Consider the following 15,441-nt stretch of genomic DNA (forward strand, 5'->3'; position numbering starts at 1 on the left):
ACTTTTAAGCAATACAACACTATGTTCTTAGGAAAAGTTAAACATTTAAATTAGTGTCTCAAGGGAATTGAATTGAAATATTAATTTGTGTTTGTGGACACAAATGTCTCCCTTTTTCCAGCACGACTTAACATATTTAAACAAGTAGCATCATACATACCTGTATGTATACATATATATCAACACAATCGGAATTCATACCTTTTTTACCAAGTGGCTTCTTCGTGTGAATTCCTATTTGCTACTATCTCATTTGTGTGTTTTGTAATGATTTGACTTGTCCCTGTAACATTAGGTTTACGGGGCGAGATTTGAGAAGCCATTCATTGTAGCTTTGCCACCTTGTAAAACTTGCGTTTTTAGCTAAATTAGCCTTTGCGGCTGTGATATAAGTGTTTGGGGTGATGTAAGCTGTTGGTTAGCCACCTCCTAAAATATGGACGAATCAGGTTATAAATATATAAATGTAAATGTCCATGAACACGAATCTATAGATTGCAAATGTTGTGCCTAGGCCATGAACTGTTCCCTTTCGAGAGCGGTCACTTCGACATTGAAACTCCTCTTTTTCTCTTTTCCTGAAGTCCTATAGGATAACGCCAGTAAAAAAACTGGCCAATTGTCGCAAGACATGCACAGTATGCAAATACTGACGAATCTAGACAGTATAAATACAGTGCATGTGACCACAATCCTCAGAATCTTCTTTTTCACGCTGCCATCGTTGAATACGCAACTAGAACTTCTTTCACCTCATCCGATGGCTTCATTCTGTCGTCTTTGCACGGGCCCCTTTGGCCCGCAGGATACTCACAAGCACTGCATTGCCTGCCTGGGCCTCGGTCACGCGGAGGATGCATTCTGCGAGTCTGATTGCGCACACTGTGCGGACCTGCCGGCGCGTGTCTTGAGGACTCGCAGGAACATCACTCGTGGACTCATAGGGTCGAGGCTCACCGCCGCCAACGAGCCGCTGGTGAGTCCACCCACCCCGTGAGGTGGCGGCGACGACCCGGCACCGGGCCCCCGTCCTCTGCCGTCAACTCATTCCCCAGTCCTCTACGTGGCTCGGACCCAGGCCTGCCCTCGAAACCGTGCAGGTTTACCGCCCATCTTGCCGGTAAAGCCTACGCGGCCGCACTCTATGGCGGTGCTGCAAGTGTTCCAGGCTAAGATCCTTCCGTCGCTGGATAGCGGCAGCCTGGAGGCGGACGCCACGAAGGATCTGAGGGCGGCGACCGACTTCGCTCTGATGGCTACAAGGCGCACCGCACAAGCTATCGGCAGGTCTATGGGTTTCATGGTCGTCCTCAACCGTCATCTGTGGCTTACGTTGGTGGATCTAAAGGACGCTGATCGTAAGTCCCTTCTGAACGCACTGATCACTCCCTCCGGCCTCTTTGGTGACGTCGTGGAGTCGGTAGTAGAGCGTTTTGGTGAGGCGCAAAACTGCGCCAAGGCCATGAGTCACGTGCTGCCTCTAGAGGTCTGCGCCACGACGGCGGAGCGTCTTCGGCTGCCAAGCCGCTTTCTTGACGGACCTGGGAAGAGGAGGAGAGAATCCGTGAACGTGCCGGCGGCCCCCAAACGCTGCTGTTCGCAACAGTTTTCCCCCGGGATTGCGGGCGATTATTGCAATGTTGTAAGTATTGTTTGTGTGAATGCAATAAAAACACATACCTGTTCACAAGAGAAGCACTTCCCCCCTCACCCACACAATGCTGCGTCCCTTGCCCTGCCACGGTGCAGCGCGAAGCCGCAGTTAGTCACAACTATAACCAGCCTTCCCTCGTCCACGGACTCTCCCGTGGACGAGAGGCCGCTGGATTCTCACGCGCGAGCTATTTTCCCGCCAGTGCATTTAGCCTCGCTGGGCCAGCGCGCTCCCCTAAACGGTCAGCTGACGGTAACCCCGATCAGATTTGGCCATTATTTCTGTTTCTGGACGCGTGGAAAGCCATTCCAGGCATCTCTCTTTGGCTACTAAACGTGATAGAACACGGGTACGCCCTGCAGTTCAGGCGGTGTGGTCCCGTCGCTTACATCAGCGCAAAACGGGCCTGTGTTGAGGCAGGAAATCTGCAGCCTGCTCGCGAAAGGAACGATCTAGCGTGTCCCCCCGAACGAGCGGGAAAGCGGGTTTTACAGCCGGTTTTTTTGAAGTTCGCAAGAAAGATGGTGGTCTGCGTCCGATTCTGGACTTGAGACCCGTCAACCGAACGCTTCACAAGCGAGCGTTCAGAATGACAACTCTAAAACAGATCATGGCACAAGTGCGTCCCGGGTACTGGTTTGTATCCGTAGATCTGATGGATGCGTACTTTCATGTTCAGATAGCCAAGCGCCACCGAAGGTTCAGCGAATCAATTTGCTCGAAGTGCGTGGACGCGCCACTTTCCCCTCTCAGAGCGCGCGGAATGCGCATTCTCAATTATCTGGACGATTGGCTGATTTTAGCCCACTCTCGGAAGGCGCTAATCGGTCACACGCAGATGCTGCTTTGTCACTTGACATCCCTGGGGCTGCGCGTGAACATGCAGAAGAGCAAACTCACGCCGAGTCAGTCTATAACGTGTCTGGGCATATGTTTCGACTCAGTGGAGATGCGCGCTCGCCTCTCCCCAGAGCGGACGGAGTCCATCTCTTCAGCTCTACATTTGCTCAGGACGGGCCGATCTGTTCCCCTGAGGGAGTTCTAGAGGCTTTTGGGTCTCATGGCGTCAGCGTCGGCGGTCTGCCACCTAGGTCTTCTGGCACATGCGACCACTACAGTTCTGGCTGAAGGCTCGGGTTCCATGGAGAGCATGGTCCTCGGGTCGGGCGCGAGTCCCGGTTACACTCAGCTGCCTCGGCGCCCTGAGTCCGTGGCTCGACCCGAGCATGTTCTGTCGGGGAGTTCCCCTGGGGCTGGTGACGAGACGTATAGTCGTTACGACGGATGCGTCATCCTCGGGATGGGGCGCGGTGTGCGAGGGCATGCCGGCATCCGGCCTTTGGTCACAGTCTCTGAGGAAATCTTCACCGTAGGAAACCCGTAAAGCCGAACGACCGGCCAATGCACCGTCAGCGCGTCGCTCCCCATGGGGGAGTGGATCAGCGAGAAATACAACGGGCAGTGTGCGTTCTCGCTTGTCGCGAATAGATCCTCTTCCGCCTTCCCGAAGCGTTCCCAAATTAACAGGATGTCTTGCGACAATTGGCCAGTTTTTTTACTGCCGTTATCCTATGGGACTTCAGAAAAAGTGAAAAAGAGGAGGAGTTTCATATGCGGTCTCCGCAATGTCTCGTTCCCGCTTCTCAGGGAACCGAGGTTACGAAAGTAACCGGAGATGTTTTCATGCGTCTTGTCATGCTGTCAGTCTTTCACATTGCCGTTGTTCGACTTTAAGACCTAAGGTTCGATTTAGTTAAAATTCAACAGACACTGTACTGGAATGACCACAATACATTTAGAAATGCTGAACACATAAAAGTATCATATTTTTTTCCAGGTTTGTATATACATTAACATTTTTTATTTAGCTAAAGGAATCTTTGGACAGCCACTATAGAACCGAATAAGAAAATGACAGTGAAGCATCATCATCAAGAATTTCATCATCTGCACAGAATTGAAATTCACCCTAAAATCGATTCTTCTGTTTTGGCCATTGATGTTCGAGAACATTCGAGCCTCGGGCCGAATAGCAAAGCTTGTCAGATCAATCTACTGCCAGTGCCAATTCAAGCTTGAAGACCTGACTGACTCTCTTGTGCTGTCAATATAGAGTTCTTGGAAATGCCGCTCTTTGGGGAATTCTTTGGGAATTCCTGTGTTACAGTTTCTGCTGTTATAGATCTGCCATTTGAAAATTTCATTTGTACGATATTTTGTTCCCCGACGCTGGATTTTAGCCTAAAATGGCATTTTTATGGACCATGAATATTTGTGTCCTTTTCAAAGACATGTTGCACCGTTGTCCCTGCAAAATCATTTGGAGATATGTTTTCAAATACTTTTGTTTTCAGTTTGTTTTGTTGCTAATTATCAGAAAAATATTTTGCATGGGTATGTACCATTAACCTTGTGTAAGTATCAACTTGTATGCTTTCTTCCCAGCCATCTTGACCATCCTGGGCAACGCAGCTGTCCTGATAACAGCCGTCCGCCGGCACAGCGTTCTCAAAGCCCCTGAGCTCCTCACGGTCAATCTGGCTGTGACTGACATTGGCATGGCTCTCAGTATGTATCCGCTCTCAATCGCTTCCGCCTTCAATCACACATGGATTGGAGGTGACCAATCCTGTCTGTACTATGGCCTGATGGGTATGATCTTTAGTGTGGCCAGCATCAATACCCTGGTTGTCATGGCGCTGGTGAGATATCTGGTGACAGGAAACCCACCGAAATCAGGTATGTGTACTTTCCACACTCTAATAAATGGTGGGTTCTTATTTCATCAACGCCGTTGGGTCAAAAAAGGACAAACGAAACTGTAGCATTAGTAGTTTATTATTGCACATCACAACAATACAGTCAAACACACATTTACAGAACATTCAATAACCATACATTCAATTATCAGTAAATTACCCATGCCTACCGATGGTTTAACATAGCAAAAGCAGTTGTGAATTAATTCTTAAACCTTCTGGTTCTTCCCCCAATTGCTCTGTATCTACGACCCAATGGGAGAACAACAAACTCCCCATGTAATGAATGAGATGCACAATTAATAATCCCATAGGCTTTTTTATTTACCCTTTCTTTAAAAACGCCTTGAAGCGACATCAATTGAACTCCATTCACCTTGGATGCAGTCTTAATCAATTTAGTCATTCTGTTTCTGCCAGACAAGTGAACGCAACCAAAGCATACAATGACACAATAAGAAATAACAGAATCAATAAAACAATGTCAATAACACTGGGCATACCTTAAAAGAATTCATTTTACTTATAGGAAAAACAAACGTTGTTGGCATCGGTTTTAGCATCAAAATGTAATTTCTTATCAATTTAAGAGATATGGTAAAAATATGTGTAAATATACCACTTAACTGTAGATTACACACGCTCAACACCTTGCCTTTGAAGCTATCTGGTCCTAGGCTTTTCTTTTCTTTTGACCTTTTAAAAAACCAAGACACTGTATGAGCATCAATTTTAAAAACTTTTTTCGTATTACGTAGAGTGTATATTCTATTTAAAGTGAGTAAATAATGACAACTTTACTTAGGTGAGACATTTTAACAGCATCGATGGACTTGTATCTGTGTGTTTCAGGTAACAGGTTTCAGAGAAGAACTATATGTGTATTGATTTCTGTCATCTGGCTGTACTCGCTGCTCTGGGCCGTGTTTCCTTTGCTGGGTTGGGGCGGATACGGGCCTGAACCCTACGGTTTGGCCTGTTCTGTGGATTGGGCCGGATACCAGCACTCTTTAAACGGCTCTTCATTCATCATGGCTTTGACCATTCTGTGCACTCTGATCCCGTGTGGATTCATCTTGTTCTCTTACGCTGGCATTGCCTGGAAGCTCCACAAGGCTTATCAGTCCATCCAGATCCACGAGAGCCTGCCTAACACCAGGACCGTTGAGAGAAAAGTCACACTGGTAAGATTCTGCATTGATGTGATCCCAAAAAAAGAATTTAAATAAACAGATATTGTGTCTTTTATACTCGCATACTCTTGATGTATTTCTACAATTACAGTCTCAAGATATTTGGAGGAATGATTGTGAGCAAACATTTCTTGACCACCATTGACTACCATAGTATTGTTAAACGACAATGGTAGTCAACCCTTTGCTTTCCTATATTTTACAAAATATCTTCTTCTGTGAACAAAGAAATGTGTACAGATTTGGAACAACTTGGGGGTGAGTAAATGAAGACAGAATTTTCATTTTGGGTGAACTGTGGGAACTATGCTATAAAGGAGCAACTTCAAAGCATTAACATATTCCTCCGGGATAAATGTAACGCGCCTTGACATAAAAGGGTCAATTCATTTTGAAATTCATTTAATAAGCGTTTAACACCTTTCGGATCAGACCTCTACAGGGTTCACACATTTGCTTGACACTTCACAGTTTTTTAGCTAAAGTGACAGACACATCATCTGCATTCATGCATCCAAAGCTTACTGTCGAAACTGGAGCAAAATGGCACTTGGGTACATCTGCAAACTTTCAGTTCTCTCCAAGCTCATAAACTTACAACAATTGTGAGATGCCAGGCATGATGTTTAGACAAAACCTGTGTGGTTTCCTTCTAAACCTTTCAGTCCATTCTACTATCCTTTTATGTCTTTTGTCTTTGTTTCAGATGGGCATTCTCATCAGCGCCGGCTTTATCGTCTCCTGGACGCCGTACGTGACCGTCAGTTTATGGACCATGTTTCATTCGGGAGGCAAAGACAGCGTTGCGCCCATCGTCAGCTTGCTTCCATGCCTCTTTGCAAAGTGCTCAACGGTGTTCAACCCTTTTGTGTACTACATCTTCCGCAGGTCTTTCCGCAGGGAGCTGCGACAAATCTGGACATGTTGTGTCCGACGGATTGCTGCGGGCGCACCGGTGCTCTGTAGGGGAGGACGTCATGCCGAGGAACCCTCTAACCTGCAAAAACAAGAGAGAGCGTTAAAGTGAATACACAGCGGTTGAGGTTAGAAGGTTCATCCTTAAAAATAGACTGAGGAGAGGAGCGGCATTAAATAAACAAAAAGACAGTAGGATGGAAGATTGTTTGGATTTGACATTTTGGTGATCATTATGTCTGTGGCTGTAGCATGGAGCGTTTTTTTTTGAGTGAATTAAATCTGACATATAGTATTAATATATTTATTTATTCATTTATTTATTTATCTATCGTATTGAAAATCTGAGAGACCAGAATGTGAGTTGAAGCATTTCTGTCATATTTACGGATCGGAAAAGGCACCAATCACTTAACAAAATTTAGGGCCAGGAATTTTGTGTTACAGAAATAAAAGTGAATGGAATTAAAATTTCAAATAGCTCCAAGGACATCTGAGTAAAAGCTAATCTCTGCCTGGATTCAACACACATTCTTTGGCTTTTCTGTTTCTATTTGCCTCCATTTTTCTTCTTTTTCATCTATTACTATTTCTGGTTTATCCAACCTTGGCCGTCCCTTTCTGTTTCTACAGATTTTTGTCAGATAAAGAATTTTGCGATCCTTTATAAGGAATAAGTGCTTTTCAGAAAGACTGGATAGGTGATCTTTTTTTATCCATCATCATGTTTCTTTAGGAAAAAATCTGTTAAAATTATTTTGTGTATTCTAGGTTCTTTCTGGTTGTCTATTTGAATGTAATTTTTGTTCGCGCCAATAATAAGCTCTATAGTCATCATCTTGTGCGTTCTGTACTATTCATCAACAATTCTTGCTGTCTATAAAGATTTTTATGCATCCAAAACTGCAATTACTAATGAGTTGATCAATGCATGAAGCGTACGTGTTTGCGTGACAAACAAACAACCAATAAAATTTGATTTAGGAGCTTCGCCATAGAAGTTACCTCCCATCCAGAACCTTTAAACGGATAGTTCACCCCAAAAAACATATTTGTCATTTCTTACCCTCATGGTGTTCTCTCTTCCTCTTCAGAATACAAAAGAAGCAACATCAGCTCCTGTTCTATGAACACAAAACACATTTCTCAAAATATCTTATTTATATTCTGCAGAAGAATGAGTCATATATAGGTTCTGAGTGACATGATGTTGAATAATATATGGTGACAGAATTTTTTATTTTGAGCTGGCTCAGTGGTAAGAGCATGGTGTTAACAATGCCAAGTTTGTGGGTTCGATCCCAGGGGATTACAAATGTATAGGATAATGCCATGTAAGTTGCTTTGGATAAAAGCGTCTGCCAAATGCACAACTGTAAATGTAATGAGGTGAACTATGCCTTTAACAAGATGTTGTCAAGTTGATTCGATACTTCTTAAAGGGATAGTTCACCCAAAAATTAAAAGTCTGTCTTCGTTTATTCACCCTCGGGTTCTTCCAAACCAGTATTTAATTTCATTGTTCTGCTGAACACAAAGGAAGATATTTGGAAGAATGTCAGTAGCCATCCCCCATTGACTCCCATAGTATTTATTTTCCCTACTATGCCAGTAAACGGGGGATGCAATCTGTTTGTTTACTGACATTCTTCCAATTATCTTCTTTGTGTTTAATAGAACAAAGTACGGTGGTCCACTAGTGCAAAACACAACGAAATTTTAAAAGCAAATATAACTCCTCAACTGCTATAAATGTTACTGTTTCCAAATATTTCCGTATGTGTCCCCCGAATAATACTACAAAGTAATTATTGTGGCAAAAGTCAGAGAAAAAATCTGATCGTGATTAAACCTGAAGACAATGAAATACACAACCAAAACCAATTCATAAAGTTCGGCCTACTTAATATTAGATCACTAAATTCAAAGGCAGTTATTATAAATGAAATGATCACAGACAAAAGTTTTGCTATACTCTGTCTTACCGAGACCTGGCTTAAACCAAATGATTACTTAGGTCTAGATTTAATCATACACTAGACCTGATTATATCTATAACCAATATAGATATTATGCCTCGAAGCGACGATGTCACCGATATCTTATAACAGGTACATTGCGCACAGCAGGAATCAGCCGTTTAACTCGCTATCGACAGGGTAGAACAATTACCTCCACTACTAAAGATATAATCGCAAAGATCTTGCCAGATCTGACTCCTTTAATAACCATACCATTAAATTAAGAATCGCTCGATGACATGACCACCAAATTGGGCACTATTTTCTCTCATACATTAGAAGCTGTTGCACCTTTGAAGTAAAAAAAGATTAATGAGAAAAATATTGCACCATGGTACAATAGCATCACTCGCGTACCCTTAAAAGAGAAACACGTAAACTAGAGTGCAAATGGAACAAATCCCAATTAGAGGTCTTTAAAATTGCGTGGAAAGAGAGTGAAAACTGTTATAGAAAGGCTTAAAAGACTAAAAGCAGCAAAGGCTGAGCACCTCCTTAACCAACAAAAACAATCCAAGGTTTTTATTTAGCACAGTTGCTAAATTAACAAATAAACAGACATCAACCGATCTGGCTATTCCGCCACACCTCAGTAGCAATGAATTCATGACATTTTTTACAGAGAAAATCGAAAATATTCGCAACAAAATAGTAAAAACTCAACCTCCAAGTCTGTCCTATGAATTAGTACCAACCACCGCTCCAAAAGAAAGGCTACAGTGTTTTTCACCTATAAAACAGGAAGATTTAATTAAACTTATTGCAACATCTTAACCTACAACTTGCTTATTAGACCCCATACCAACTAAACTATTAAAAGAGTTACTACCTGTTGCAATTGAGCCCATTTATAAAATTATCAACTCGTCAATTAATCTAGGCCATGTCCCAGGACCCTTTAAGATGGCCGTCATTAAGCCTCTTATCAAGAAACCAAACTTAGATCCAAATGAACTAGGAAAATACCGATTTCAAATCTCCCATACCTGTCTAAAACACTAGATAAAGTAGTGTGCACTCTGTGGTGCTCTTTCTTTGAAAATAATGGCATACACGAAAAATTTCAGTCAGGCTTTAGACCGCATCATAGCACTGAAACTGCGCTCGTTAAAATTACAAACGACCTGCTTATAGCATCAGATAAAGGTAACATCTCACTCCTGGTCCTGCTTGACCTTAGTGCTGCGTTCGATACCGTAGACCATAACATACTTCTAGATCGCCTACACAATTGTACTGGTATTTAGGGACAGGCACTACAATGGTTTAGATCTTACTTGTCAGACAGACATCAATTTGTCCATTTAAATGGGGAATCATCAAATCTAACGCAAGTAAACTATGGATTACCTCAGGGATCGGTACTGGGACCCATGCTGTTCTCCATATACATGCTTCCCCTCTGAAACATTATTAAAAAACATGGAATTAGCTTCCATTGCTATGCAGATGATACTCAGCTATATCTCATCAAGACCAGATGATTCCTCCCAGCTATCCAAATTGGCAGAGTGCATTGAAGATATAAAACTTTGGATGACCTGTAATTCCTTTCTTTTAAATTCTAATAAAACAGAGATATTACTTATCGGACCAAAGACACACAAACCAAATATTTCGGATTATAAACTGCAAGTTGAAGGATGTTACTCCAACAAATACAGTAAAAGATCTAGGCGTTATATTAGACAGCAACCTGTCATTTCGAAATCACATCTCAAATGTCGCAAAAACAGCCTTTTTCCACCTAAGAAATGTTGCCAAGTTACGAAATATTCTGTGTTGCTGACGCAGAGAAGCTTATTCATGCATTTATGACCTCAAGACTTGACTACTGTAATGCGCTACTTAGTGTTACTTCTGCCACAACAACCAGCATATGTGTTTACCTCCGTGTTTATTCCAAAACAATTGAATTGTCCATCACCCTCATATCTGTCACAGAACATATCAAACTGTCAATGGACAGATAGAGTTCCTCGCCACAAGCTTCTTAAAACTACAGATGTGTTCCACACCAACTTTGAAACTGTCAACAAGGGGGTTTTATTGAATTAGAGACCAGAATGCATCTTGCCGACAGTCATTTCTGTTCTTTCTTCACCATTTAAAGAAATACAAATAAACAGTGTGCATGAGCACTGAATTTAATCTTGGATTAAGAATGTCTGTGAGCAGTGAGAAACTGTAGCTCTAGTAATGCGTCTTGCATACATGGGTCACTTCTGCAGCTGGTTTATAAAGCCTGACACTCCAGCGTTTAGCCACAGCTCATCAAAAGAGGAAAGAAAGTGTTTCACTCAATGAACTACCTCAAGAGACACGAGATTCACAAGAGATCTGCATGCTCTAATGATGTTGAAAAAAACTAAGAAACAGAAGGCCAGTGTGTTTGAGGGCCTGAGGGGTTATCTGTCAAAGCTATCGTGTGTAATTTCTGTTCCACGACTAACAGCGGACAAACTGCTGTGTTTTCAATCCCTCTCAAGTTCATCTCTATTGTTTGTACACAGAAAGATTTCGCACAGCAATGTTGTGAGGAATTTTTCATACGTTGCCACCGTCACCTTTACTCAACTGGTGCTTACAGATAAATATATTATGGCATAGTTTTCTTAGTGCTTCAAATAAGTACTCATATTAAAGGCCTCTAATGAAATGAAAGGATTTCTTTGTAAAGAAGCTTTAAAAAGATGTGCATTGGGAAATTGAGCTAATGGTTTGGCTCACATATGTGATTATCATTTCCAAATTTGTAAGGACGGCAAAACAAAATAATGATATTTCACGGGGTACTTTAGAGTCATTTGCACCATTAGTATCCATGGCAACATGCTGATTTTACTATGTTGTGAGAGGTACAACCCATCTTGAACAGGTTAGTGGTGTGTATCCAAGATGATAGTGTGAATTTGCATTAAAATTTATACAGCCCTGTTGAAGTTGAAACTCCATAAATGTACAGTATATGATATAAAATACCTAATCATGTGACGAAATGTTTAAATCGCTAAAATATTCAAATAAAAGTCATTTTATTTTAGAAACTGTGAAAACGAATTTGCAGATCTTTTGACATTTGGTTCTTTTACAAAGTTTTACTCGATCACATGAAAAGACTGATTCTCTTGGAAGATCATTGAGGCATGAACATGAGGTTTGTGAAATTAATTTCTTCTGGGTTCTTCATTCATGTGGATCAGTGGACCCTCCGGCTATATTCTGTCATGTGAAATCAGATCGATGATGTCATAAGATGCATAGAAGCATAGGACTGTGACCGTATCATTGAGAAATAATAACTTTATTGTATCACATTAATGCTTATGTAATGACAATAATCTCTTAAACTGCAGTTCATTTAAAAAAGATTTTGAATTCTGTCATTATTTACTCGACCTCTTGTCGTTTTAAACCTAAATGACCCTTTTCTACCTCAGAACCCAAAAGAAGATATTTTGAAAAATGTTGTTAAGTGGACCCCATTCACTTGCATTAGTTTTGTGTCCATGCAATAGAAATGAATGGGGGCCAGTGGTGTTCAACTACCAACTTTCTTCAAAATATCTTCTTTTGTGTTCTGCGAAAGAAAGATATGACAAGAGAGTAAATGATGACAGAATTTTCATTTTTGGGTGAACTGTGGAACAAATGGCTGCTCTTTCAATTGTGTCATACATGTATTGAAAGCTTTTTAGGTTGAATTACACCATTTTTGCATGGTCGTTTATCAAAAATAGGATTTTGTTTGTGAAAATGAAAATCATATCCAGCCTTCGCCAATGCTCATAACGCAAAGCCCCTCCTTGAAACACGTCCCCCAAGAAAGAGCGTCAATACCTGCCCATGTCGTTGTCTTCGTCGTTTTTCATTACATTCAAGGGCGCAGGTTTGATCTCTCGGTCTGTTGGTGAGGTTTGAGCATTGCGTTCTTCATTTCTTCTGGACAGCATTAAGTCCTCTAAGGGCATTTCTCGGTGCCATTTCACGTCGCGTTTATTTACGGGAACTTTTCCCGAACGCACAACAATCAATGTTCAACGACTCTCCTTCTGCGCATTGAAAGGAAAATTAATGAATTGGAAATTAATAAATCTTTAATTCAGTTGTCATAATGGATATTTATTCATCGAAATTATCACCTGCTGTGGATTATGGAGTGGGCGCGTTTCTGCTGCTCATTGGTAAGACTTTTAACTTTTTTGCGTTTGGATTTTTGGTGCGTAATGCCGAGTCATTTCGTTCCAAACGATATTTCTGAACTGTTTCTTCACAGATCAATGTTTGTAATATTTAACTCTAAACGTAAACAACGTTATACAGAAAACGATGTGAGAAGGAATCCGTGTTTGGCATCTTCTACTGTTGTATTCTTTAACTTGCGCAGTAGGCTACAAGTGCGTAATGTTGACATCGTTTGTCACCAACATGAGTGAATTCGTTTCGTTCAGTTATTCAGCATTTGTATAGTGTCTCTTGTTGACTTTCTCCTCATTAAACGATTTGCAAAAGAATCAATACAGTGTACGCAAAGAATAAAGCTTGCCATCTGAGAGCCAGCAGGCAGCCAGCTCACCCAGACCTATACACTTATAGGTTATTACACTTATTATTAGTTTCCATGAATAAATTGAGTATCAGCAGGCTTCGAAAAACATGCTTTAAAGTAATGAAAATACATCCACATAATAAGGGAACAAAAAAAGGAGTAAGAAACCAAATCAAGGAGTGTTTAAACACTGTGGCTTCTCATCCTGTTGTGTTGAGAAATGCATGTAAAAAGAAGTTTTGTCCCACTTTGCAATTCAGAAAATGTTATATCTTCAAAGGCATAGAAATGAAAATCGAAATATTTAATTATTACTTAAATAATAATCATTAATTACTTATTGTTTTTCCAAACCCGTTGGACTTTCTTCCGGAACACACACCAATAAGCAGACTGCGACTGAAATCCTCAGTTCTTATTTACACTAAATCGAGAAAACGCAGCATCAACGCTTCAAAAATGAACTCGAACGTTCAACGGTGAAAGAAATCATCAATGAAATGATACACCATCGTTGTGCATGCTTCAGTTACCCATAATGCTCTGCAGAAAGCAGGTCTCCTGTTACCTGGACAACTACTTTGTGGCTTGTGACGGAGGTAATTGATGGAGGAATAAAGGTAAATTCTTCTGTTGATGCAGGTTTATCCATGAATGTGCCCAAGGACTCTCTTGCATCTCTTATATCAATGTCCTATCTACTAATTACATTATATATGAAGGTTGGACTAAAAAAGGAAGACAGAGAGAGAGACTTGTTTAATAATTATATTGAATTTGATAATAATATTGAATTTTGGCATTATAAGCTTTCATTGGTCACAGTAGGCACTTTTAAAGACATGTTTTCTCCACTGCACTAAAAAGATTGACATGGAATCATGTAGATTGAACTCAAAGCATTTCTAGAAGCTTACATTCTATGTTTTGATTAAACATCATGTTTCTATTAAGTAATCTCATGATTTCTGTGTTTTTCCCTTTGTTTCACACAGCCATTCTTTCCTTCGTGGGGAATTTGCTTGTTCTTGTGATGACATACAAGCGGTCGACACAAATGAAACCCCCAGAGCTGTTGAGCGTGAACCTGGCTGTGACTGATCTGGGAGCAGCTATTACCATGTACCCCCTGGCCATAGCCTCGGCGTGGAACCATCACTGGATCGGGGGAGACGTCACATGTGTGTACTATGGCCTGGTGGGATTTTTCTTTGGGGCGGCTAGCATGATGACACTGACAATCATGGCCATCGTTCGCTTTGTCGTGTCTTCTACACTCCAATCGGCCAGTGAGTTTCTCAAGTGGTTTTCTCCTCATAGGGCACCTTCATCGATCATCGATGAGATCTCTTTAATCTCCGTTAAATCACCAGACATAACTAGGAGCAAATGGTGATTTTTGCTTAAGTCTCCTTTGTTGCAAATATTTCTCTTGAGAGAGTTTCAGAAGAGATGTCAACAATGTCTCGAAATTAGCTCAGATTTGTCCCGTCTGCAATCAAAAGTTAATATTATTGAAGATCTCAATATGAACTAAAATATTTCTCATAAAATGTACTCAAATCCAGATTATTTTAGCTCTACAATCTACATAAATTTTGCACCTCAATACTCTTCATGGATCTAAACCATTGTCTCATTTTTTATTTCAATTTCTTGTATGCAGTTTTAGGAGAAACGTCTAAGAGTTGATATGTAAACAAAAAACATATTAGAACTCAAACGTCAAATTTTACCCGCTTTCCTCATGCTCGTCTGTCTATCCACAGAAGAAAAAATCAGCAAAAGAAATGCCAGGATGCTGGTGGCAGGTTCCTGGCTCTACGCGCTGATGTGGGCTTTGTTTCCTCTCATTGGCTGGGGCAAATACGGTCCAGAACCCTTCGGTCTGTCTTGCACGTTGGCCTGGAGAGACATGAAGGACCACAGCCAGTCCTTTGTCATCACCATGTTCCTCATGAACCTGGTCATCCCGGCCGTCATCATCATCTCGTGTTATTCTGGGATCGCGCTGAAACTGTACGTGACGTACAAATCTATGCACGACATCAACCGCATGCCCAACATGATAAAGATGCAACGTCGTCTCATGCTGGTAAGACCCACATAAAAAAGCTTATTGCTATAGACGGTTTTAAAGCAACAACATAAACAAACGTTACTGCTCATGTGCATGTTCGTGGACTGCCCTTTACTGCCGGTACACATTCACAACAGAGTGCCTATAATATCTCTGATAACAATATAACAAAGAAACCGAGAAGAACCGTTATTTGGCTAAACTTGCCGCTCCAATATTTAGAAATTAGACTGCAAGTCTAAGCTCAACTGCTAGATGTCAATGTGCCAT

The 15,441-nt window shown here is 41.4% G+C and overlaps 1 protein-coding gene across 1 annotated transcript in view; it reads left to right on the plus strand.

Moving 5' to 3' along the window:
• The window catches only part of opn8b (opsin 8, group member b), a gene marked incomplete at both ends in the record, with an annotated part of 28,984 nt that overhangs the window by 11,749 nt on the left and 1,794 nt on the right, over window positions 1–15,441 (plus strand). Inside the window, 6 exons of the mRNA XM_079474539.1 lie at window positions 4,100–4,393; window positions 5,266–5,597; window positions 6,313–6,568; window positions 12,649–12,726; window positions 14,087–14,380; window positions 14,861–15,186. Of these exons, the coding sequence (XP_079330665.1) occupies window positions 4,100–4,393; window positions 5,266–5,597; window positions 6,313–6,568; window positions 12,649–12,726; window positions 14,087–14,380; window positions 14,861–15,186 (1,580 nt within the window). The remainder of the gene's footprint in view (window positions 1–4,099; window positions 4,394–5,265; window positions 5,598–6,312; window positions 6,569–12,648; window positions 12,727–14,086; window positions 14,381–14,860; window positions 15,187–15,441) is intronic.

Source organism: Barbatula barbatula (assembly GCF_947034865.1).
Source record: "Barbatula barbatula genome assembly, chromosome: 15".
Classification (NCBI taxonomy): Eukaryota; Metazoa; Chordata; class Actinopteri; order Cypriniformes; family Nemacheilidae; genus Barbatula; species Barbatula barbatula.